The sequence below is a fragment of the Ursus americanus genome, chromosome 24 (assembly GCF_024610735.1).
Source record: "Ursus americanus isolate L20-20 chromosome 24, mUrsAme1.1.p, whole genome shotgun sequence".
NCBI classification, from domain to species: Eukaryota; Metazoa; Chordata; class Mammalia; order Carnivora; family Ursidae; genus Ursus; species Ursus americanus.
In genome coordinates this window covers 6036987-6064578 of record NC_142150.1, presented here as the reverse complement: position 1 = coordinate 6064578, position 27592 = coordinate 6036987, and the positions used below count along the sequence as shown (strand labels likewise).

Here is a 27592-nt window from a genome sequence, read left to right as displayed (position 1 = left end):
AGCTTTCCCATGCAAAATTCTGTCTCTGACCATCAAAACAGAAGCCACCGTAAGTGGCATTGTCTAGTTTAAAGCAAAAATATCCAGTTTTTTTGCATCTAGAACTGGCCACAACCTTAACATACTTTATTAGATTAGGAATTGACAACCTGTTTTACATTTCTTAACTTTTGGTATGTTAATGAAAGACATTTTAAGTGGGCTGTGAAGAAAAGTTTTATTCTTTAATAAAAATAAGTAGGGGAAGAAAGGGATAAAGAAAGGGGGGGTAATCAGAAGGGGGAATGAAGCATGAGAGACTATGGACTCTGGGAAACAAACTGAGGGCTTCAGAGGGGAGGGGGGTGGGGGAATGGGATAGACTGGTGATGGGTAGTAAGGAGGGCACGTATTGCATGGTGCACTGGGTGTTATACGCAACTAATGAATCATCGAGCCTTACATCGGAAACCGGGGATGTACTGTATGGTGACTAACATAATATAATAAAAAATCATTAAAAAAATAAGGTAATATTTAAAAACGCCTTTACTACTGATAACATGTATTTAAATTCTTGCTCTGTTCTTAATGTTTAATGTCAAAGACTTGATTCTGTAAATTATGGAGGCAGACATTTTCTTTTTCAGCTGATTTTGCAAACACAACTAGTACTCTGTAGCAGTAGGTGAATAGTAGGGGAATGGAAGAAAAAGAAGACTTTTCTAGACTAACTTTAGGTTCATAGGGCATTGTCATTATACAGTTAGAAAGATCCACTGGAAGATTTATTTTCCTTGCACAGGGGGGAGAGGAAAGTATAAAAAGGCAAGACTAAAAGACAAAAAGTCTGTTTTTCTGATTGAACTGAATCATTTTTCTACCTCCAAGATAGCAAGGGTGAAATAGGTATCCAGTCACTGCCACTGGCTTTTTGAGAAGACAGTAAGCCCATGTTTTATTTTTATTTCATCAAATGTTTATACAGCATCTTCTCTGGGCTCACCGTTCTACTAGGTGCTGGCTGTATTGTGGTGAAAAAACATGCAAGATTATGCTTTCCTGTAACTTGTATCTAGGAGAGGAGACAGAAATTAAATAAATACACATACATAAATATGTAATTAAAATTGTGATATGTGTTAAGAAGAAAAGGAACAGAATGCTATGTGAGAAATAAAGGGATAAACCTAATTTAGAATAGATGGATAGGAATGACTTCTCTGACCTAAGGATGATAGAAACTAGCCAGGCAAAGAATAGAAGAAAGAGTAAAAATAGCAAAGGTAACAGCATGTATGAAATATTTGAGGTGAGAAAAATATAGCCAAGTACCAGAAAATGAAAGATAGTCTTTGGGGTGCCAGTTGGTTAAGCATCTGACTCTTGGTTTCAGCTCAGATCATGATCTTGGGGCTGTGAGATGGAGACCCGTGTCAGGCTTCAGGCTCAGTGCAGAGCCTGCTTGGGATTCTCTCTCTCCCTCTCCCTGCCCCTCCCCTTGCTCTCTCTCTCTCTCTCTCTCTCTCTGAAATAAATAAATAAATTTAAAAAAAAAAAAAGGTAGTCTTTGTGGCTGGAGTGTAATGAGTGAGGATGCAGTGTAGCATCAGATCTGGTTGAAGAGACAGGTAGGGGCTGTATCCAACAAGACCATATAGATGACGTTATGGAAGTGAGGTTTGATTTTAAGTGCAATGGAAAACCATTGAAGGGTTTTAGAATGTTGTAGATAGATCACTCTGGCTATAGTATGAATAGATAGGAGGGAGACAAGAGTGAAAGAAGTGAGACTTGTTGGGAGCCTACTTCAGAAGTCCAGGTAAGGGGCTGGTTGGCTTAGTCATTTAGTGATCCGACTCTTGGTTTCGGGTCAGGTCGGGATCTCATGGGTTGTGGGATCTACTCCTCCCTTGCCCCCCCCCCCCCCCCCCCCCCCGCCCCGGGGTGGAGGGCAGGCTCCATGCTCAGCAGGGGGTCTGCTTGAGATTCTCCCTCTCCTTCTGCCCCTCCCCCTTGCTCATACTTGCTCTCTCTCTCTCTCTCTCTCTCTAAAATAAATAAATAAATCTTAAAAAAAAATAAAGTCCAAGTAAGAGATGGTAGTAGTTTGGGTTAGTGTAGAGGTAGATGGGATAAAGAGAAGGGGTGGATTCAAGATCTGTTTTGCCACTTACGCCAAATATAGTCATGGACAAATAAAAATAATGAAACCAAAAAATATAGGTTGAGGCAGAAATAATACCATTCAAATTTTACTTCTTTAGAGAACATGTTACTTATTTTCCTTGGTAAAATTTGTTTGTATTTTGGTAAGTGCCAATTTGCTTCAGTGAGTCATTTTCAAAGTTTTATGATCTAAAATTTTGTCAGAAAATAGATATTAATAATTTGCTTACCAAACTTACATTAAGAGGGATTTGTGGTAGTATAAAATACTTTAAATTCACAAATATGTTATATATTAGTATAAAAGAAATCATATTTGCTGGAAATGTTTTCAAACTTTCACTCTCTTTTGATATCAAGCACTGCTTTCCACTGGAGCCTTTGTGTATTCTGAATGTCTGGAAGCCAAAATATTTTGTTTTAACTCCCACTCTATAGTATTTCCCAGCTGTGTACTTATATGGTATAATAAAAGGATTTAACAAATGGGAAATAGCAGCTGCATTTGGAAATTCCCTTTGTGCTCCCTTTTCATTCGATAGATTCAATAATGTGTAACAACTGTAGCATCAGACCTGTACTGACTTACACTACAAGTATCATATCACCAACCAATTTTTCTTTACAGGGAAGAAAAACAATAGAAGGATTTTAGGTTTCTGGGCAGTCCTACAAACCTACATATAGAGTGTGCATATGTGTATGTGCATGTGTGTGTGTGTGTGTGTGTGTGTCCGCGTGTGTCCATGTGCATGTGTGTGTGTGTTGGTGGGGGAGACTTTGACTAAAGTAAAATTTAATAAACATTTTACCTCATTCTACTTGCAAATAAATATGACTTCCAAAAGTATTTTTATGAAATGAAGTGAAACTTGGTAGTTCTCTTCAACGGATCATACTCATTGCCCACTGTAATTGAACCCCATAAAGTAGCTGTTGAGGAATAAAATATAAAAGTAAAAAACAACAACAAAAATTCTAGCAGCACCTATTCAGTTTCCATTGTTATTTACTTTTTGAAATGGCCTTCACTCATGAACAGTTAGAAACAGGCACTAGAAGTTTCTTATCTACTGCATTCAGGAAGGTTTTACTTTGAAATATCAAGACCACAGAAGAGCTTTACTGTAAGAGACGGTAAAGACAAAGCAGAGAAGTTCTGCTAATCCACACTTCCTGATTAGAAAAAAAAAATCTTGAAATGTTGAAATTCTGATTATTTTGAATGGTGTTCCAACAAAATATGAGACCACACAGTTTCAAACAAAGAAAATAATTCATTATGGCATAAAGCAGAGGAGAATAGAGATTTTAGAGATCGGCATTCAAAGGCCAATTTGAGATTAAGAAGTTTAGATTCTGATTTTAAGTATAATTACTTATGTTATAGACGCCAAAGTGCTTGATTTAAAGTTTAGCGTGCTGTGTTAATTGATAAATTCCATTTGCAGGCTGAAAAGTTAGTGTAAATAAAAATTCACCGTTCTTGTTCATTACATACAGGCACTACTGTTTTCATTATGATATGAGTGTACCAGTGTACCAGTACTTTTTTTTTTCCAAAGGAATATTGACACTGTCTCCTGAAATGTGTTTTTGTTCCCATTAGGACTGATTCATTAGACAGGAATAAATTCACATAATTTTTTCATGGAAAAAATGTGTAGTGTATCATTCTTTTCAATGTTAACAAGGATGAAGGAATATTTTGTGGCTATATTTAGTGACTGGCAGTATGACACTGTGTGTAGTGAAGATTACTTGAGTCTATAGCACCTACTAAGTCCTAGGCACAGGGACTTTCTTATGTATAAGACAGTAAGGAGCCTTGCTGTCATAGATCTGGATTCTAGTAGTATGACAGACAATAAAGAAATTTCACAGAGTGAGCCAGTTTCAGACAATGATAAGTGAAATAAAGAAAATTAAATGAAATGTGAAAGAACGACTAAACAGTCTGGAAGTGCTTTTTGAAGGGGTGACTTTTGTGTTGAGGTTTGAATGAGAAAGAACCAACTATGCAAAAATTGGGGGGAAGACACCCAACTAGAGTTTGTAGTAAGTGCAGCAGCCTTTTTGTTCAGTGTATCTGAACACAGAAAATAACAGAGTGGCTGGGATGGAGTGGGTGAGGGAGACAATGGTATGAGATGAAATCAAGGAGGCAGGTAGATAACAGAGACTTCGGGGTATCTTGGGCTACGGTGAGGTATTTGGACTTTACTTCAAGTGCATTGGATGATTTTAAACAAGGGACTAACATGATTTGATTTATGTTTTTTGGCTGCCGGGCAGCAAACCGGTTGTGGGAGATAACAGCAGAAACAAGGACAGTTAGTAGGAAAACTATGGCAGTAGTACCGTGAGAGTCTGATGCTACAGGGAAGAGTGAACAGTTAGTGAGATTATTCTTGGAGTTCCCATAAATTCTGAAGAAGGCAAGATTCACGCAGAAGGTGAGGAGACTATTTCAAGCCATGTGGGCATGAATTTAGTCGTGTGGGCAGAAATTTAGTCAATAATGAACAGGAAATGAAATTGCTAAGACCAAGGATGTAGGATAGGGGGTAGGTTTGCTCCTGGACAGAGAATGGTCCCATGTGAGGACAGAAGCTTTTTCCTTAAGAAGAAACTGTTTGCAGGTGACTTCTGGGGTAGGCCACGGGAATGTAGACAGGGTACCAAGAGTATGTCTTATGAAATTCACAAAGTGACAACAAGATTCTATGTGAGATCTTCTAAACACATGTACATCTCTGAACTTACATTCATGCTTATACTGATACATAATTTAAGTCAAAATGGGATTATATGCATCTGGATTTTAATTAGTAATATAATTAAAAATAACCATACTGGACCTTGAGCCCCAGAATATCAGAGCTTCTTATTTTAGAGACATACTTAAATTCCCCTGAATGAATTTTATTTTTTAGAAAAGTTTTAAAAATAGTTTTTCACTGTAAATAAAAGCTGCCAATAATGACCTTTGTGTAATTGAAAGAAAACAGTAATAAGCATGTTGAGATATTTAATAAATATTAGGAACAATGCTATCTTGCTTGCAAACAATTTCTCCTTTCTGCCATTTTTGCTTTTAGTCCAAAGAAGTTGCTAATCACCTCTGGAGCGTTCTGTGTAGTTCACTTTGAGTCATAAAAATTCTGGTGTGAACTTTGTACTGTGACTGGGATTGGAGCTGTTGTCATTACATGATAACATAGTCCAGGAATTTTGAGTGTGGATTTAATCCTTCTCAGCCATGATTTATGTTGTGACAGAATTCTAGAAGATTTCTAGTTTTGTAAGCTTTTGAAAGATTTTAAAAACTTGAGTTGTTGCCAGTTTTTGGTAAGGTTCAGTCATTTAAGATAGCAGGTAGCACCCAAAGGAAATTTATCTTCTCACTTTTATTGAGACCGTGTTTTAGGAAGTTTAGTGAAGCCCACTAGTTCGCAGGGACCTATTTTATAGTCTTAACACCTAAGGGAGGCTTTCTGTGCATCTTTTTGGTACCTGCTTGGTCCAGGAAGCACCAGAAAAGAGTCCATAAACTAGCAAGGTTTAGACTTCCTAGAAAATTTAGTTACCACTCCTCTCATTTTAGGATTTTGGAAGTCATTCAATTTAAGTAAATTTCAAACCTATACTTCTGGTAGCAAGTGAAAAATGTCCGCCCTTATCCCCTGAGTCATGAAATAACATTCTCCAGGAAGCTTTGTGGGAGATTTCCCATTTTCTGTAAAATTGAAACTGTATTTAGCCTCTCAGAAATTTAACGACAGGAATGTACTTACAGTTTGAACCAAAAAGTAAAACCATATTTTATTGCCTGGTGTGGGTAGTGAAATAGACAGCTACTGTTGTCTAGTGTTAACACATTGATCATCTTGGTATTTCCATACCCTGGTTATGTGCACTGTTTCCCTCCTGCTATTAAAAAAATGTCGATGTTTAAAAAAGTTTCCCAAACCTGGGTACCTTACATTAAACAGAATGATTACTGGTATGCTACTTGAAAATATCTTGATGTTTATGGAAATTGGAATGATTTTATTATTAACCTTAATGATATAACATACCTTTAAGTATACTTTTTGGAAAAGTTTTCTTACCTAGCATATTATCAAAATCTTTATCAGAAGTAGAAACACTAACATGCTCTGGAATAGTTGGCTTTTTTCCCCCTTGGGCAAGAAAGAATCAGGTATGCATGCTGATTAACACACTCCAGTCATTAACATGTGATTATGTGGGCTGCATATTGAACACCTGCCAAAATATAAAAATCCAGTACTTTGCTACATCTGTGCAACGACTTTTTGCATTTCTTTTGTATTTTGACAGTTCAAGGAAAATCAGGCCCAAGTATCTTTTTTTTTTTCAGTGTAATAAAACTGTATATACAGAATGTTTTCAAGGAGACGAGATATGCCATGTTTATTTTTATTTTAATCTTGCAGGCTGTATAAGAGCCGGTGACTGGAGTTTGCAGAGCACTGACTATCACATGAATCTCTTAACAAACTCCATTACTGGCATTCACTTACAATTTACAACATTCCTTCATGTTCATAAGGATTATCTTTTCTGGGATTCAACCAATATTCCCCTAATTTGCTTCATTTTCATGTGATATCTTTATGCTTCATAAATATTTTGTCTTCACTTCTTTCACCACTATGCTGCTAACGCACAGCTCATAGTGATGCCAGGGCTGTTCCTGTGGTTTGTTTTTTTCTGTCTACTATCCACATGCAAATATTCCTTCATGACCAAAGTATTGTTTGGGTTCTGTAGTATTTCCAACACTTACGAAAGGTCCCTTTTCAATAATCATTTAAAATAAAATTTGATTATTAATAGAAAACCTGGGATGACATAGTCTAGCAGAACAGCTTGATTGAGCCAGGCCTGTTCCAGGTAGCTTTTCTTCTCAATGGTTTCAGAACATTTTTGTTTTTTAAGATTGCCTTCTTGTCAAATTGGTATTAATCAATGGGAGTTGATCTCATAATTTTCTGATTAAAGACCAATAATTTTCTGACTAAAGCAGAACTCCACAGTCTATAGGTGGTTCTGATTAATACACACTTTCTTATATAGAATTCCTTCTTACTTAGTGGTGATCTGAGTACATCACTATAATGAAATATGATAACTGGAATAATGAAATCCACACATTCCTGTAAGGCTTTGAAGCAACATGTAGAAAGCAATGTATATATGATATAGCATGCAGTCTTTTATGTGACTAATTTGAACTTTTCATGATTAGAATGAGATATGAATCTGAAGGTCCTTCTATATCAGCATGAATAAGATGGTGGTGCCTGTGACAGGGAGCATTTTGCTTTGGAAGGAGGAAGCTGGGATTGTAGTTTTCACTCCTCCTGCTCTACCTTCTTACACTAATTTGGAGAGGGTTGCTTTCCATAAAGGCAACTTTAACATAATGAGTCAGTCGGAGATGACATTGAAAGGGCTCTTTGATTATTGAGTCAAACCACCTGCATTAAGCAGGAAAGCACCTACTCTGTTCCTTACATGATCATATCCAATCTTTCTTGAACACATCTAATGAATGTGTCTTAATTATCTTGATATGCAAATTATCCTACTGTTTGATTGTCCTCTGCAATAAGAAGTTTTCCTTGCTTTCCAAGAGAAATGTAACCTTTTAAAAGAAGAACAACTTCAAGCCATTATTGCTTTTGTTAATATAGCTTTCAGTGTGATGACATTTATTTTTTATACTATTAACCTTTTAAGTATTATTTTGGTATTAGTGCATTCCCATGACCTCTAGGCATTATTTTTCTAGGTGATGCAAATTGAGTTCAATAATATATCTCTGTGTAAACCACATTCTCGAATCCAAAGTATAAATTACAAACGTTTGCTAATAAAATTTTACAATCAGGTAAAAATTAGAAATGAATATTTATACATTTCATTTATCTTCTTTATATTTCATTAACATACTAGAAAATGGGAAACCTTATTTAATAAAATGATTGAGAATTATTTTGTAAACTTTTGCTTTCATTATAATTTAACTCTGATTTGTTTTCACTGCTGGTGTACTGAGAGTACCTAGAATACAATATTCTCAAGTTCGTCAAACTTCTGGGAAGGAATGTGCCCTCATGTAAGCATAGATAGATTATGGTGGTATATAGAAGAGATTCATTTATCTTGGGACACAAAAGATGAGCTTTTTTGTTTTGGCAATTACTGTTATTTAGGAATTTTTTGGTTAGCTCTAGTGGTAAATTAGTAGCTTTTTACATAAGGACGATGTTAGCCAGGATTAAGCTAATGTAATCCATGAACAAATTGGAGTAAATTTTTGCTCCTGAATTCAGAGTTAATGTGTGGCCTTCAGCTGTATTAATTATTTTGTTCATGGTATGCTTCTACCAAAGATACCTCTCTCATTTTTTTTTGTTTTGTTCTTATACTGATATATTTTGTATATGAAGTTGATTATGGTTTATTTATTTAGCTTTTTGAAGTTGACAGTAAGATTAGAATTTACTTGTCCTTTTGGCTGCCATTCTCTTGGACCTATGAGGAATGATCAGTAGAGCAAGGAATTAATTTGAATCTGAGTTTTTAGGTATTTGGAAGTTAGAGAGAAAAATATAAATTCATACCTTCCCACCTTACCCATCCACCTTCCCCACCCCCCACACCGAGAAGAGCAAAAGCATGCACTTTTAGGATTGTAACTGAGTCATCAATTCAGGGTTGTGTGCTGCCTTCAGGTAGGACAATGCACAGCTTTCAGACATTGGGTACACCTGATGACAGAATTAGACTTCTCGTTGCTGCCTTGTGGTAAATTAGTGACATTTTTGTGCCTACTTTCCCTTTTCCTGGAAATGTAAATATAAAAGATAGATAGAGAGACACAGATAGGTAGATAGATAGATGCACGCTGTATTAGCAACACAGACTCTGAGGTATCATTTTTAGTCTCTTTGTACCTGTTCTATCTGTAAAAAACTTAAGTCAGAGAGCTGGAGATGTTATTTTAAAATTTCTGGATTACAGAGAGTTTCATGTTAAGCCATTACATGTATTTGACATATTAGAAGGAAATTTGAAGGCTTTTGTGGTAGAATTCTCTGAATTGCGACCCTTACTGGGCAACATCCAGTGAAGAGGGGAGGTGTTTGAGTCTCCAGAGCAGTTGTGAGGGCTCAGTATATATGACAGAGAGAACAGTTGGTTCTCTAGTTACTCCTCCCTGGGCAAACAAGGCCGTGGAAGCGTGCCACTGTTACTAGAGTAGAGTCTCTATTAACAAATGGATTTGATAGGCCTCGATTGGGCTTGGGTACTTCTTAAAATTAAGATTTGTGGGGCGCCTGGGTGGCTCAGTCTGTTAAGTGTCCGATTGATTTTGGCTCAGGTCATGATCTCAAGGTTGTGAAACAGAGCCCCTTGTCGGGCTCTGCTCTGGGCGAGGAGCCTGCTTGAGATTCTCTCTCTTCCTCTCCCTCTGCCCCTCCTCCCCCCACTGTGTGGGTGTATGCTGTCTCTCTCTCTCTCTCAAAAAAAAAAGAAGATTTGTGAGATAGAAAGTGCGTACTCTGAACTCTTTTTAATGTGACCTCAGTCTCATTTTTAGGTAGACAACCAAGACATAGTTTGTTATTATACCGATATTTGTTTCTGGGGGCTTAATTACTACCTTTTTCCTAGTGAATCCCAACTATCTTACCTTTTTCCTAAAAGTTTTAAATCCCATTTTTTTCTGAAGCCACTCTGATACCCTTGAATGATGGTAGATCCCCTTCCCCTCCAATGACCCCAGTTTCAGTCTTGAGTTAGGGGCAGGTTTTCCAGAAGCTGGATTAAATCACATTTCAACAGACTACTTGTATCATACTACAAACCCTCTTCTTCTCTGTTCATTCTGAGTTAGTGTCCTACAACAGGTCCCTGGTGACTTGACTGTCCTAGTTTCAAGGCTATTTACCTGTTTTTGGTACAGGTTAGGTAGGTTTTTTACTTCTTCTCCTTCGCTTCTGCTTCATAGTTCTGATGTCTGGGTTTGTCCACTATTTCAAAGTGCTCTTCATTATTCCTCATTTGGATGACAGTTATGCAAAATGGTTCCTGGTAAGCTGACTGATACCTGGATCCAGTGATGTGTATATAATTTAGGCATCCACCATAGCCTTCAGTTCATTTAAAGCATACTAGCTGCTTTGCTGATTATATATAAAAAATACACAGTTATTTTCATAAGTGCACTGGTATCTCTCAAATGGGGAAGGAGAGAAAACAACTACAAAGGAGGAGAGCATGAGGATAATAGACTTGACACTAGAGTAAGTAGTTATCTTGTATGAAAAGCTCTGTGGAATCATTTGAGACTCTCCATGCATAGAAAGTTGCTCTGTAAGAACTTGTCCAATTATACTTCTCCAACTTCTGCATAATCACACCCCTTATTCCCCAATGCCTCAAACTGTAAAAAGCAAACAAATAAACAAAAATTCTTGATTTAGTGGAAATGTTTTCCCTGTGGTTATTTAGAGGAAACGTAGAGGAAAGGATGTTGCCTCATAGAAGGCCTATGTTTATCTCTGTCACTGATTTGCTGTGTGACCTTAGGGAAGTCACTTTATATCTTTGGACTTCAGTTTCCTCATCTCAAAAATGAAAGATTTGAACTGTAATCACCAAGTCTCTTGCTACTTTTAACTTTCTTGGCTTCAAAGTTAAAATTGTCTTACCCAATTCAACCTAGCCTGGTAGTGTTGTTTAAGTTGAGTATCATATGGTAGTTCGAATACTAATGAATTTCCAGATGAAAGTTAACTGTCTAAAGTTGGTAGGCACACAAATCAGCTAATAGCTGGACCTTGATAGAATGTTGTTCCAGTGTTGGTAAATTCACCACCAGGCCTGCCTGCCTTAAAGGTCTTCTTACCATTCCATTACCAAAAAGTCATAAAATATTCTCATCTCTGAGAAGTTAGTTAGTTAACTTGTCTGGGTTATATGGGAGGTGGGTAGAAAAGCTGTGACTTAACTACAAAATCTGGCCCAGAGAGCCTGCATTTTATTAACTATTATATCATCTTTTTTTGCACAGGGATTCAAGTACCAGATGAGATTAAGCAATTGGATTTTTAAGGACCTTTGAATCTTGAGATTTTGATTCTATTTGTGAGGCTGATAGTGTATAGATGAGGCAAAGCTTTTCTATGTGTTTGTCTTGACAGGTTTGGAGACTTTAATATTTTTTCTGTATTTTACTTCCATTTATTAAATATGGTGATGAAGACATTTTAAAAACTTACTATTGTAATTTTTTCTTTGAATCAAAATAATCAAAACAATAGCTTTCATTTCTTAGACTTTAGGAATCATGACCCTTTATTTTTTTTTTTAAAGATTTTATTTATTCATTTGAGAGAGAGACAGAAAGAGCACAGGCAGAGAGGAGAGGCAGAGGGAGAGGGAGAAGCAGACACCCCACTAAGCTGGGAGCCCAACTCAGGGCTCTATCCCAGGCTCCTGTGATCATGATCTGAACCGAAGGCAGACGCTTAACCATTAAGACTGAGCCATCCAGGTGCCCCAGAATCATGACACTTTAGCAGATACTGGTAATAAATTTATATTCTGATGTCATGAGTAAATTTATTGTTATTGAACAGTATAATAATAGTGTAAAGTGGCATGATTGAGAATGCTGTATAAATCTAATATATTCTACCAAGTATCAGTTTTAATAAAAGAGAAAAAGAATCAAACTTTGTTTTACTATTAGAGTAATGATACTTTTATCAGGAATAATCTGTTGTTAACTGGAACCAAATTCAGTATTTTCATTTATGTAAGCTTCTTTAAACCAATGCTTTTCCTTAAAATATGTCATATTAGAGAAAAACGTACTTTTTCCTCTGAGAAAGAACCTATGAATGTTAGCAATTTAGTTTTCAGCATATTAAAAAGGTTAGATTTCCTTTGTTAGCAAGAAGTTATTGGAACCTAGATTAGGTAAAGCTTTATCTGTCAGTCACCCAATAATACTGAGGTAGTATGCGTCTTATACAGCACAGTTGGCAGGTAGTTTTTGGTTCATCAGAAAAGAGTTGTTTGAAGTGGGGAATCAGAAAATGTCTAGCAGTTATATATAATATAACTTAATATAATATGTTAAAATACATGTATATATGTAATTTGTGTGATTTAACTTGAATGCTTAATAGAAATTTGAAATATATAAAATGCAGTGCATACAAAAGGAGGTGTGTGGAGCCATCCATTCTGTCAGAGAAGATTGATCACGGACATGGCGGAGTTGCTAGTACACAGTCATTTAAAACAAACAAAAACAACTTTTAGTTGGTTTTATTATTGCTTTTAATTTCTTTACAGACATTACATCCCATTAATTTCCTTCAGTTAAAGACTACCAGGAACACACTTGTAGTTGAGCAACTTGGGTTTATGACACATTACAGTAGGGAGAACGCACACCACAGACAACCATCGAATGTCTCAGAGAGTATTCAAAAGAACATTTTTTAGGATTTGGCCTTTGTTTGAGTGATTTGGGATAGGGTTTAAGGAAACAGAAGCTTGCTGTAGATTGGGAACTGTCAGAAATCAGGGACAAACCTATAATTTGGTATCCCGATAAATCTTACCTGGAGTGAGGATAAAGCTGTAATTGGAACGGAAGTATAACTAAAATGGAAAACAAAAGCAAAAACAAAATGACAGCATGCAATGCAGTAAGAGTGAACACATTTAATTCAGCCTTGCTAATGGGTGAAGGAAAGGGGAAGAGAGGGTAATATTCTGTCCCTATAGCTACATTGGTCAGCATGTAGAGAAGTTGATTCGTGCAGCTGCTTAGAGAGGCCATTTCCCAGTCATTTCTCCCAGCAGCAATGACTTCCACCTGTATGTGGGTTTCAACTCTGTTTTGTAGGGCAAGATTCCATTCCTGACCTATGGTCTCTGCTTGTCAGTTCCTGACATCTTATCTGACTTTTGTAACCCCAGCCTATAGCTCTCCTCTGCTTGCAGTTATGACTGCCCATTCATATTCCTGGTCAAGGTGCAGTTGGCAACCCGGGCAAATTAGAGCAGTAGTAGACTGTAGCTGCTCCGGGACAGAGTGGAGATAATCCATATGCGGTTAGGTTAAGTGGGAATTGATGGTAAGTATCCCAGAAAAAGCTAGTTACAAATGCTAAGGCTACTGGGGTTTTGTGAGGGGTCAGATCTTGATGGAATTAGTTTGGGATGACTTTATAAAGGAGGTGATTTTTGAGCATTGATATTGAAGAGAGTAGTGTCATTTAGTATTTATTATTACACTTAGATGAATGAGAATAAATAAAAACCTAAAAATAGCGTCAGTGGTCATCATGACTGGATTTTCAGAATTAAAAACTGAAACACAAGACAATTGGACAAAGGATGTTTGAAATTTAATAATGAGTAGTTACCGTATGTTGAGTAACTTAGGTGATAGACACTGTCCTAGGTGCTTTATATATTATTCATTTCTTACAGCAACTATTTGAGGATATAGTTATAGCTCCACCCTGTAGAAAGGCAGGGTCTAAGTCCCACCCTCTTGACAATGTACAAGCCTTGGTGACTTACTATTGAATAGATTGTGCTTACAGTTACATGGCATGACTCCCCAGACTAGGTTAGAAATAGTGATATAGCTTTCATTTGGCTCTTCCTGGGGCCACGTACCTTTGGAGACCTGAACTACCATGTAAGAAGTCCAACTAGTCTGAAGCTAAAATCCTGGAGAGAAAAGATCATGTGAAGAGATCACATAGAGAGAGAAGATGTCCAAGAAACCCCGGTTTCCAGCTCCAGACTCTTGAAGTGTTCACATTTGTGAATAAACAAGCCTTTGATATGACTCCAACCTTAGCCACTGACTTACTGGCAACCTCACAGGAGACCTTGAGACAGAACCACGCAGACCAGATTCTCCCAAATTCCTGATTCACTATAAATGATTATACAAGATATTTATAGTATAATATTTAAACAAGAGATAACCAATACAAGGTTCTTCTGGGTAACTCTTAGATTAGGGTTAATAACAAAGTGGAATTTCTGTCTCAAAGTAGGTAAAGTTCCTCTCTGCCAATGCAAGGTAACAAACAGATTAAGGAGGTAGGTGTTATTGGAATTTTGGCATCTTTTACTGTTGAGAGTGATTTTATTATAGCCCTGTGGAGTCAGAAAACCTACATTTGGATTTTAAACTAGTTCTGCCACTTCTACTTGTGTGACATGAGGGAAGCTGCATAACCTTCTGACTGTTACTTTAGTTCTTGCTGCAAACGAAGATACAGAACTTTGGTATTCAGTTCTTGGCAACACATCTTAAGAACAATATCTAGAAACTGGAGTGAATCAGAGGAGAAAGACGAAGGGTCAGGAAACCATGTCAAATGGGAAATAGGTGTAGAAACTGGAGGAGTGTCCCCTAGAAAAGAACTATTAATTCAACCCCTCCCTTCAGATATTTGAATAACTCTAACACAGAAGAGGAAATAGATTGATTTTGTGTATCTTTTGAGGACAAATGGAAAATAGTGGGTGATAATGATAAGGATCTAGATTTCAGCTGATGCAAGGATTCCTTTTTAAATAATTAAATTTATTAGAAAATGTTATTTGAGAGCCCTCTCCTGCAGAAATGCCAAGGAAAGAAAGCTTGGTTATTTTTTCTGGGTTCAATACAGGGAGATTATAATACACTAATTTTCTAGACATCTTCAAGAGGGCCAATTTTTTTTCTCTTAAATTTTATTTTATATTTCCTTTGAGCATCTTTTTATAAAACTATTTTTGTTTTTCTTTATTACATAAACAATGTGTTCATCAATGATAAATTAGAAAACACATAAAGCAAAAGGAAATAAAAATTATCAATAATCTCATCACCATTTAGAAATCACTCTAAATATTTTGGTGTATATCTTCCCAGTTTTTTGTTTGTTCTGTAGCCATATTTACTCTTATGCACACATGCAACGAAATTGAATTCATGTACTAAATGATACAATATATCCTTTTTCCCATTTAATACATATGTCTTTGTAAATGAATTATTTCTATAACATCTTTTTGGTATTCATATTCAAACTTGACCATAATATTTATTTTTAATAGAACATTTGCAAAATATGGATAACTTCAAAAAAGAAAATTGAAAATACCTATTATCCCAACACTCAGAGGACCAATAATGTTTTGTTGGACATTCTGTTGTCTTTCCTTCTGTACATAATTTTTTCTAAAAAAAATATATATTGATATTTCTCACTAACACACTTTTTACCAACAATACATTATGAATATTCCCACGTCACTACATTTTCTGAAAAATATGATTTTCAATAATTTCAAATTATTCTACCCTCTGGATGAAACCCTAATGCCCTCAGAATGATCCCTAAAACTGGACATGTAAGTTGCCTCTAATTGTGCATCATTATAAACAACTCTGTCGTCAACATATGTAATATTGTTTTTAATGGCTGTGTGGTATTCCATTGTGTAGCTATATCATCTTCTATTAAATGAATCCTTTATTTTTTTAATATTTCGGTTCTCAATACTTTGCTTAAATAAGCAATCCTGTCACTGTTAGAACAAATCTTTACTCTTAGCCTTACTTTTAAAATTATTTCTGACATATTTGGTGAATAGTTGTTTCAAGTTCAGCAGCTGATGATGTACTTAACATTTTGTTGGGTGCTCTGGGGTTATAGAGAAGAAGCATGAGACATGGCCCCAATCCTTCAAGTGTTAAAATTTAGTTGCATATATGATTAATACATGCAAAATAGTAATGAATAATTTATTCTAGTATATTATTAAATGCTAAGTTGCGTGGTTCTGATTAAGTGCTTCCATGTGTAGTTCAGGGGGTAGGAGGCTAGTGAGGTCCAGTATAGTCAGGCAGGACTTCAAGGATGAATTTGATCTGAGCTTTGAGGAGTGGTTTGAGTTAATAGTCAAAGAGAATGTAGGACATTCTAGAGGGAGGGAACATGAAGCACAAAAGCTCAAAAATTTGCGTGTGTTTGATATATTCACAGTACCATGAGAAGGCTATTTAAGTCTAACGTCTTTCTATTGCCACTGCTGAGCAATCTATTTTGAATAACAACCTCTGAAAAATCTGGGCAATATTTATTTTAAAATGTTTTTCCAGTTTTATTGAGATATAATTGACAAATAATGTTGTATTAAAGTGTAGAACATAATTATTTAACACATGTATGTATTGTGAAATGATTACCACAACAAATTTAGTTGACATCCATCACCTCACATATGTTTTATTTTAATATTTACCTTTCTATCCCCTTCAGACATGGAAACATCTTAATTAAATATTTTTAATTTGTGAAAATTGCTTGTTTTCTAGAAACTTTGCCTAATGACTATTTTTATGTACTACTATGTGCTTTTTCAGGCACATGCATATCATATTTGATTTCCAGCAAAAAGCTCTTTGGATAATCTGAATCAATGTTGCTTTAGTTCTTATACTGGGATTGGGATCCTTTTAAATAATATTTCAAAAATTATCTTCACTGTTAGGTTTGGTGGTGCCACCGAAGTTGGGGTTGAGAGAAAACAAATTTATAGTAAATTGCCTTTGAATGAACTAATGCTAACTCAGTCCCCATATGCTCTGCTTGTTGTGATGTTCATTTGTTCAGTCATGTTATCCAGTGGTTGTCTTCACAAGAAAGAACAAAAGAAGAGAAGTAATCTCCTTTATGTTATTTTTTTAAAATTAAAACTAACCAGTCTTCTTAAAAATTTTCATAATTGCATCCATATTGTAACATTCAGGCAAAGCATTTATTTCCTTGCTTTCACAGGGATCAGTGTTTTTTAAAGTGGGAGGCATCCGAATGAAAGCACCTATACATCGGAATCACTTGGCATGTTTATCAAACTTCATATTCCTGTGCCCCACCCTTGGGGGGTCTAGAGGGAGGTGAGGGAATCTGCATTTTAGCATATTTGCTAAGGAATTCTAAACATTGAAGTTTGAGAACCATCGCTTTAGGGAAATACTTTCTCAAATCTCTCCACAGCTGTGCTGCAGTGACATACATCACGACACGACAGATATCATCACTGGGCATCTTCCCTCAAACTGATATTTCATAGGACCTGTTTCATTTTTAGGAAATTACATAAGAGTTGAGCTTTTTTTCCCTTCAAGTAAACTTACTTAAAAATTGCCTAGCTCCTTAAAAAAAACCCTAAAGATCCTTTGTCAAGTTTCTTTTTCTAGTTTGGTATTATTGCCTTTTATCTAATGGCACTCTCTTCGTTTTAAGTGTTTGGACTTAAATACCTCTTTACACAGATGAATTGCCTATAGGCCTCCATTTATGAGAGGCCATTATTCGTTAAGTTTTAGAAGGTTAAAAAGTGAGGGCCAGAAATGGTAAAATTTGCACCTTTCCCTTTTTCCTAAGAATGGTATAAGATGACTCATATGACTTATGCCATTGATGATTTTATCCACTGCCTGTGTTGGTGCCTGGTGACATATTGAAAGTAGTTCTTGTCACTTTTTTAGAAAAATCATGACTTTTTAGCTTCTTGCTCTCTGCTTCTTGGAAGTGTTGATCCACTTTGCACAGATTATGGGGCTAAGGACAGTGTGGGTCATTGGTGTGGAAACCCATGGTGATTGTCTGTGGTGTAGGATGGCGGTGGCTACATTCTCACAGGTTAAAAAAAAAAACAAAGAAAGCAGTCTATCTCACAAATGACAGTGAGTAAATAAAACTGTTTAAAATTAGACCTGACAGAAAAAAATGGTACTGTATGAAGCCTAAATGCTCTGACGACAACTTAAAGTTGTTCCTCAGGCAGGAGAGCCATTCCTAATGTCTTTCAATTTCAATTTAGGAATGATGGGAAAGCCCTTTGTATTATGATCAATGGTGGCTCATTTGTAGGTAACCCACCTCCACATGACTGTTGTTTTGACTTGGTTTTTAATCTCTTAGGTTGAGTCAGAGTTTTGTTTTTGTTTCTGTTTTTGTTTTATAGGCTATGATGCGAGACTAGTTTGCACTTGAAATGAAAGTGATGGAAGCATAATTGATCCAATGGTGATACTGGTTCAAAAAAGTCTAGGTCAGATTTCTGATAGGGACATTACTAAGAGAGAAAAATGGCTTTGGAAAACACATTTCTGAGTTTTCTTTCTTTCCTTATTTTTTTTTAAAGATTATTTATTTATTCATTTGAAAGAGAGACAGTGAGAGAGAAAGAGAGAGCATGAACAGGGAGAAAGGGCAGAGGGAGAGGGAGAAGCAGACTCCCTGCTGAGTAGGGAGCCCAATGTGGGGCTGAGATCTTGACTTGAGTGGAAGGCAGATGCTTAACTGACTGAGGCACCCAGGCGCCCCCATTTCTGAGTTTTCATTTGCACAAAGCAGAGAATGAACTGACCATCTGAAGAAGTCACCTACTAACCATGACTGGTATCTAAGAGAAGGGATTCCTCTGCATTACTCAATAGAGCTATTGTAAACATTAAATGAAATACAATATCTTTCCTGGGGAAAGAAAAGATCTAGGAGCAAGGTAAAGAGGAGCTCTCTTTCCTGCCCTACTCAGTTTATTTTAGCCTTTTCAATTTATTTCAGTACAAATGCAATGAGCATCTGTTCTGTGCTAGGCATTGTGCTAGTACTGGGAATTAAAAAAAAGACTGATTTGGCTTACTATATTTTTTTAACAGCTTTATTGAGATATAGTACACATACCACATGATTTACCCATTTAATGTATACAATTCAGTGGTTTTTAGTACATACTCATGCTTCACAGTATTCAATTTACTCTAAGAGTCATGACATTTTTTACTAAACAATTCCTTAGGTCCAGAGGGAAAGAGCCACCTTGGTTCCATCCTTAGATCTGCTCCTTCCATCAGAATAATGGTGCCCACTGGTTATTAAATACCACCTCCTAAGAACTCAGTCCTGTGCCTAGTTGCTTTACAAATGTTATCTCATAATATGCTCCCAGAAGCCCTGAAAATAAGTTTTATTTAACCTTCTACAATGACAAAAATACTAATAACCTAGCATTTATCGGGTACAGTTATCTCAAAACCTATACTTGTCTAGGCTACATTTTTTTCTCCCCATTTCCCACCAGTTATTACTGTAACTTTTACCTCCTGTTTCTTCCTCTACTTCTTGAAGCTTGCTGGGCTTCTTTGTGAAGGGGGAGAGAGATATAGGAGCAGTTAAGATGTTCATGCTTCTGATGAGAATCACAAAGGCTAGATGCTTTATTTATTTCATACCATGTTTTATTGGGCTAGAGAATACCTATGCCCAGACAGATGAGGTGAATATAAGATTACTGATGGGCTGTAGCTAAATAATAGTTGCTTCCAACCCTCAGTTCTGATTTAGAGAGATGTAAAAACATTTTCTTCCTATAAACTCTTAGGTGTTAATTATTTTCAATCTCAGTTTTGCATTTTTTTCCTTACAGATGGATCTAACCCTCTTACCTGTTAGCTATCTTCTCTGTATTGTGAAGTAATTCTTGTGCAAATGTTTCTGTAACAGACTTGTCCTTTTAAAAACAAACAAACAAACAAACATAAAAATGTAAAAACAAACCACTTTCAAATGTGTGTGACTATGCGCTAAAGTGTAAATGTTAAAGAATAGAAAGAGGTTTTTGTAACTTTGAAAGGTGTATGGCTAGGAAAAATGATTCTCCTCAAACGCCAGCACACAAAATTGTTCCGAGTGGCTAACTTTCTGGCACTGATTTAGATATTTTATATATTTTCTGTTGAATAATTAACATTGGATAATGAAGCTAATTTCACTATTGTTTCTAAATTCAACGATAATGTTATTGTGATATACTTATTTTTTAGGTTGTGGAAGAGCATTTAACAAAAGTGCCAATTAAAAGAAAAACTTTGCCAATCTTAATAATTAATAATTGAATCCAAAGTATTTTAAATGAAGGGTGTAAATGAATAAGGAGTCAAAGTGTCCATTTTAAAATTAAGGGTTTGAAACAATTAGGTTGGTTTCTAATTTAAAAAAAATAGTTTTAATCATCAATTTCAGGGGAGTTCTTTTGATAATTGCTTCTTTTATGTTTAGTATTTTTAAAGGAGAGATGGTTAATATTTTTTGTCCATCTAAGCCTCATGTGCTGTTATTCTGAGTTTGGGATTTTTCTCCAACGGTATGCAAAGAAACAAATGTTCTAATGGTTTTATTTTATTTTGTTTTTCTAGGAGTCGGAGAATAATAAGTTATGTTCCCTGTATTCCTTCCGAAATACCTCTACCTCACCACATAAGCCTGACGAAGGGAGTCGGGACCGCGAGATAATGACCAGTGTTACTTTTGGAACCCCAGAACGCCGCAAAGGGAGCCTTGCCGATGTGGTGGACACACTGAAACAGAAGAAGCTTGAGGAAATGACTCGGACTGAACAAGAGGGTATGTGTGGACTTAACTATTGGGCTTTATTCTTTCAAAGATTCCAGGCCTTTAAAAAAACTGAGTGGGATTTCAAGGGCCAAAGCAGTGCATAATTGGCACTAGCCAGGAAAAAGTTATTCAGAGGTTACCATGGTGATGCAGATTGTGATCCATTGAGAGTATTAAGCAGATAGCTCCATTTTTCTAAAACTTTGTGCATTTTAATTTGTTCTTATGATAACAAATCAAATGGACTGCAAGCTTTACCCTGGAAAAAGGTGTACCATGGGAACTTTTGCAGCTGCAACTTTATTTTTCATTTTTTCTCCCTTATTTCCTTTTGATGGATAGTGTTTTATTATGAAAAGATCAACTGTTTAAAAAGAAAAGAAAAACAAACAAAAAATAAAAACAAAACTAATTTATTTCTCCTTATTTTTTAAGTAAATATTACAAATTTATAAAAAAAAGAAACCAAAGAAAATATTACAAATTTATAAATATTATCCTTTCACCTCCAAATGTTGTAGAATTGAGAGTTGAGGTTTCTAATTTGTCAAACCTAAATGCTCAAGAGGGAAGTGCTAAAACGCATGACATCTATTGCCTCATCCCACATCTACTCTCTCAAGAGATGTACATAGGTTCACTTAGGTTCACCTAGGTCCTAAAAAACATGATAGAAGACTCTAATAATATTTTTAAATTAAATAAATCAAGTCTAAGTGGTTGCTGTACTATGTATGTTCTTTATGTGCAGATTTTAGACTTTGAAATGTAGGGTAGTTAATGGTTCTGGATTTATTGCTAACACTGTAAGTTAAATTTAGAGTTCTGTAGCACTGTAGAGAAATGGGGATATAAGGGGATTTTCATGTAACTTAATTTTATTCCTATAAGGGCTTAAAAGTTTAAAAATTTCAAATTAATTTTTGTGGATGTGTCCATCACATCAGCACAAAAGGAAGTTTCTAAAATGTATCACACACGTCCCTGACTTACCAACCAGATGAGATGGCACAAAAATGTAAATATTTTTTGATGATTCAGGGTCATGGTGCAGTAGACTATCAACTCCAATACCTATCTAATACTTATGTGACCCTGGATAAGTTCTTCAGTTTCCCCAAGCCATAAAATTTACAATTTGGTGTGGTACTAATACTTGACTTGGTAACTCAAACATTTTGAGAATTAACTATAATAATGAATAATGAAGTCTCTGATGAGCAGTAAACTACATACATTTGGGGTATTGTGATGATTATCATATTATAAATGTCAATTATTTTATCAGGCTATAATGTAATGATGCCCCCAGAGATCATTGAGATAATTAGGACTATTTGGCTTTATGGTTATTTCTCTGCAATTATGATACTTTTGAGTTCTTGTGTCTGTTTGATATAGGTATCTTTTGGTGCATGCATGTGTGTGTGTGTGTGTCAGTCTGTGTTTGTGTGTCTGTGTGTATGTTGGGTTTTGTTCCTTCAATATCAGATTGCAGGCTGTTACTTTTTGCGTTGTTGTGAATAATTTCTAATTTGTTTCTTTTTTCATTTGTAAATTATGAAAATAGATGATCACAACCTCAGGACCATAAGTAAAATATAAACATGTATGTCTGGGTGAGTTGCTGAGAGACTCTGGGTAATATACATGATCTTTAGTTCATGGACTTCTGGCTGTTCAGACACTTTATTTTCCCCTACTTGGCTATGTTCTAGAATAAATGAAGCTGTCTGATCAATAATCTCTGAATAAATGAAATTGCTAGATTATTTTAATTATGATTTACCAAAAAGATGGTTTAGTCCTATAAGAAAGTAGTTTTCAGAATTCTTTAGAGAGCTCCTTAATGTAAAAATGAAGAAACTGATTTGTGATGATTTTTTTTTCCCAGTGTGAACTCCTAGGAAATTTAAAATAATCTTTCTCTTGCAAGTCATGGTTAGTTTTCTGTTCTTCCTCTTTATTACTGTGTGTTAAAGATTTGATACAAGAGAGGCACTTGCAAGATGAGACCTCTCATTTAAGAGTACTTTATCACTAAATTCCTACTATCAAATAATGTTTTTATGTACTTTACTGAACTTCGTTTTCTATAGTATATATATATATATATTAGGCATCAGAATTTCAGGCACTTTTTTAGTGTGTATTAATGTATATATATTAAGTATAAATATGAAGTGATAAAAGTATACTCATCAAACTTACAGATTCTACAAATCTGGAAGGAACACTGAATGAAATGTATGAAAGAAACAAAACTCAAAAGGTTTTGACAAACCAAAAATATGAACTTAAAACTAACCCATCAAGAAAAAATTTAATAGATCTTATTGTAAAGTCCAGAGATTGTGACAAAGACTCCTAGCTGCACAAATAATTACTGAAGGAAATTCAACTAGCAGACACATGAATTAAAAAAAAAAATAAGCTTATGAGTTTTAGGAAAGTACGCTGGAGTCAGCATGATGAATATTGCCAAAAATTTGATAGTGCTGTCTCAGCCAGCGTTACTAGAATTACGGTATGTAGCATTCAAAAGGTGGTAGTCCCATTGAACTCCCTGGTCAATACAATGCACCTGAATTATGGTGTTGAGTTGAGAATTACCTTTAGGTGGGACTAAAAAACATTGGGATATTCTCAGAGGAGAACAGTTGACATGATAACAGACATACAATTATATAATAAGAGGAATGGTTGAAGGGACTAGTAATATTAATCCCAGAGAAAATAGATGAAGGATGACATCATGGTTGTCTTTAAAGAGTAAAGTCACGTGGGGGAAGGACTGGGTTTATTCTATGTAGTTCCAAAGGGATTGAATGAAGACCAGTGACAAGAAGTTTCAAGGAACCAGCTTATCATTTATAACAAGATTAACTAACAGTTGTACCTGGCCATGTATGGAATAATCTTCTTTGGAAAATAATAAAATGTCCTTGGAGGTATGTGGCAATCTTAATTGCCATTTTAATAGGGCTCGGGGACAGAAGATTGGTCTTTTTCTAATGCCAAAATATGAATTTTTATGAACAATTTGCTTATACAGTATTTCATAGCTCATCATATATGTATTTTTATAGCCTTAATCAAGAACTACATAGTATCTTGATTATTTTTCTACAAATTTTCTTTTTATTTTTAAAGGTGGTAGTAGAACTGAGGGATTCTTACCGTTTTTTGGTTTTTGGTTTTTGGTTTTTTTGGCTGTGGATTTCCTTGGTAGTCGTTGAAGCCTACAGGTTATTTCTTAGTTTAAATGCACAAAGTAAAATCTATAGAATTACAAAGAAAATGAATTATATTAAAATATTAAATAATTCTAAAATTTTGTGGTATGGTAGAACGTGTTACTTTACTAATGCATTAAACAAGATCTAATAAAGGGACTCAAAACATTAAATTTTAAAGTAATGATAAACATAAAAAGTATTTTGAGATATCACTAACCAGTACAATGTGATATAAAAATATACTATAATTCTTTTGGTTACAGCATCACAGATACTATGAATATTTTATAGTTTGTTTCCTGCATCCACAATTTAAGGAAGTCCAAATTTTCAATTAGAGGTTAGTGAAAAAGAATTTTTCCATCCAGGGTCACCATCCAAGGTCCCCTGAATCCTGTAGATGGACTCTTGGGGTCTATGGACCCAAGGCTAAGAACCCCTATGCTACATAATATGGGGCACCCATAATGAATTAAACAATAGTCTCTAAAGAGTTCATATTCTTGTAAGAGGTATAGGATATGTACAAAATGAACTAATTCAATGCCTAATATAGGAGTTGACAGGATAGATTGCACTGGCCTAGGAAGCCATGGAAAGATTCTAAAGGGAAATGGGTCTTAACTGGTCTTGGAGAATGAAGGATTTGGATAGGCAGAGATGGAGGGGAGGGACATTTCAGGCAGAAGGAACAGGCAGAGACCTTTAAAATACCCAACAGTTCATGTTCTAATTTAAAGTATGTGAAGATGCATATAGGATATAAGACTGAAAAGGTAGGTTGGGTTCAGATCACTGAGGCCCTTTAATTCTTGGCTAAGGAGTTTGCACTTAGAATGAAGGCCATGGAAGAACCATTGACTATTTTTTAGAACAACATGGTGATGGATTTAGAGCTATCCTCCAGGAGGTTCATCTGGCCGCACCGTGTAGGATGTATGGGAGCACGAGAGACACTGAGGAAGTTTTTCAGGCTAGAGATAACAAGGGTCTGAACTAAGGCGGGAGAAATGAGAAAGGAGGAAGGGGTGCATATGGAAAAGATATTAGGAGATAGAATTGTTAGGAGTTGACATTTAAGTGAGGAGACCAGGGAAGAGGAATGGTTCAAATGTAACTCAGAGTTTTTAAACTTTGGGTGAGTGGGAGGGTGGTAATACAATTAATAAAACAAAAAGTAGAGGAACATGAAGATATCTACTTTCTATTTTGAGTTTGATTCCTAATTTTAATTATCTGCTCAGAGCAATACTACAGAACAGTATAATGGGATTTCTGACTCTATAAAACTATATTTCAGGTCTAAGGAGGTATAATAGCTTCACCAATATTTGCTTGGCTTTGACCCTTTAAAGCCCCAGGTCCCTTTCCTCATGTGGGACAGCTGTTATCCCATGGGACATATAAGAGCTTTCAAATGCATTACTCGCCTCTCTCTCACCTCTATTTCCTGGTTGGAAGACCATACCTCATGAATGACAAGCCTTTGTGATTGACATAATAAATGACTTTTCCTGAGTCATTCTTGTCCTGGAGAATGTTTTGACTCTATCATACTAAATACCTTCCCCCTCACTTCCCCTCATATACAGGAACTGATCTATAAAAAGTTTATTTATTATGGTCTATTTTAAAACAATATCTACATGATAAAACAAAAACTCTCCAGATAGCATTAGGGAATTTATTCTCTTACAGGCAGATCCTTTCATCAGCCAAATAATTGTCCAATGTTTTATCTCCCATCCCTCAAGAAATGTCTTCTTCAGAGCAGTGATTTGACTGCATTGCCGAAACACTGATGAACAAAGGTGTTCTGTCTGAAGTGCCTCCTCTGAAAGTGAGATTTGTGGGAAAATAGACAAGGTTTCTGTTTTGTTGAAAATTTAACCTTGATTTTTTGGTCATAGGTAGACAGGCAGATAGATGAGAGAGAGAGGGAGAGAGAGGTGCATGGATAGGTGGATAGAATGAATATCAGAATCTACCTTTTAAAGTACTGTTGATATTGGTGGGTAGACTATGCAGAAAGACTGATTATAGGTTCAGGTTAAAATGCTTCCAAGATAAAAATCCTTCAGCTGTGATTAAATGATGAATTTTAGTTATCCTTGTATCACCCATCTTGTTGCCAATGTAGCTGGGCTCTAACATAAGCGACAGTTGTCAGAAAATGAATACTTTAAAAAGGACTTCTATATCTAAATACATATATTTAATCAGAGAGTCCTTTGGCTTCTGAAAATAAGTTGTCTAATGAGAATTTCATTTGAGCAGCTGCGACTGAGGAGGTCAACAGGCATTGCCTAGGAGAATATGGCCCAGCTGGTTAAATCTGGTTGTTGTCGTGATTTAAATGGTCAAGTGCTGCTTGTAATCCAGGACCGTCTGTTTGTAAAGGGAAGAGTGAGTGCTTCAGCATAATGTACAGCTGTTTTAATCTCTCTTTAATAATAGTGCTTCAGCCACTATCATGTCTTGTGTATCATACTACTAAGTATATGATCTTAGGCCGAGTGAACTGCTTTTGGGTCAGGTTCTGGAGGCATGTGAGCTTGCAGAGAAAGGGATACAATGATATAAACTTCAACTCTCTGATAAAATAAACCCTTCTTTCTCACTTTTTGGCTCTTTTAAAAGATATTCTTTAAGTAATAATTATTGTGATCAAAAGGGAGCGATAAACTTGTAGTTAGAAATATTTGAACTAGTGAACTCTGAGAGAGGCCATAAACTTAATGGAAAGTATGCAGGGTTTAGGTACAGTTATATAGGATATATGTTGGACAGAAATTAGAATATTTGCCCCGTGGAATTGTGTGCCACAAGTTATCATGATAATGAAAGTATGTGGTTTCATTTGACTGTGTATGTGGAGAAAGGGCAGGAGCATTTGAGCTTTGGATTCCTGGTGGGATAGGCTTTCCAATGGATTATGCAGCTGTTACCCTGCACAAGAATGAACACGTGTTTATGTGTATATCTGACAGATTATTATCATTATTCACATCTCTAAACAATAATTTGGATTTTTACATATATTTTTTACCGAATTATATTTAGTTAGCATATATGTTGGTATATATTGCTTATCTGATAACTTTTGCTGTAGTAAAGGAGGAATGTGGTATAGTTCAAACGATGGGGAAACTCAGTTTTGAAAGTCATGTTTCTGAGCGAGCTAGATTTGTGTTTGACCATAAATTCAATCATTTGGAGGGGCAGTACAGCCTCCCGATTAAGAATGTGGGCTCTGGAGCTAGACTGCGTGTGTTTGAAACTCAGTTCAGCATTTGCCATGTGGGTGACATAGGGCACCTCTCTGTGCCTCAGTTTTCTCAATCAAAAATTACACATAATTATGGTGCTAGTATAAGGATCAAGATTTAGTTAATGCAACTAAAGCATTTAGAGCATTACCAGCATGTAGTAAGTGCTCAATAGAGGTAGCCAACAGTATTTTCTAGCTGTATAACCTTGAACAAATTACTTAATTCTTTTGTGCTTCCCCTCACCGGTAAATTTGGGTGAATGATACCTACTTTGCAGGGTTGCGTGAGGATTTCACATATTAAATATATAAAACACACAGCTTCTATAATTATAATTATTATTACTGTTGCTATTATAGTTGCCATTACTGTTATTATTTGAAGAAACATTTTT

General features: G+C 35.7%; 1 protein-coding gene across 50 annotated transcripts in view; it reads left to right on the top strand.

Moving 5' to 3' along the window:
* The window catches only part of SOX6 (SRY-box transcription factor 6), a 586648-nt gene that overhangs the window by 233502 nt on the left and 325554 nt on the right, over nucleotides 1-27592 (top strand). For all 50 annotated transcript variants that reach the window (XM_087855313.1, XM_087855321.1, XM_087855326.1 and 47 more), the window contains one exon: nucleotides 20489-20696. In XM_087855313.1, the coding sequence (XP_087711439.1) occupies nucleotides 20489-20696 (208 nt within the window). The remainder of the gene's footprint in view (nucleotides 1-20488; nucleotides 20697-27592) is intronic.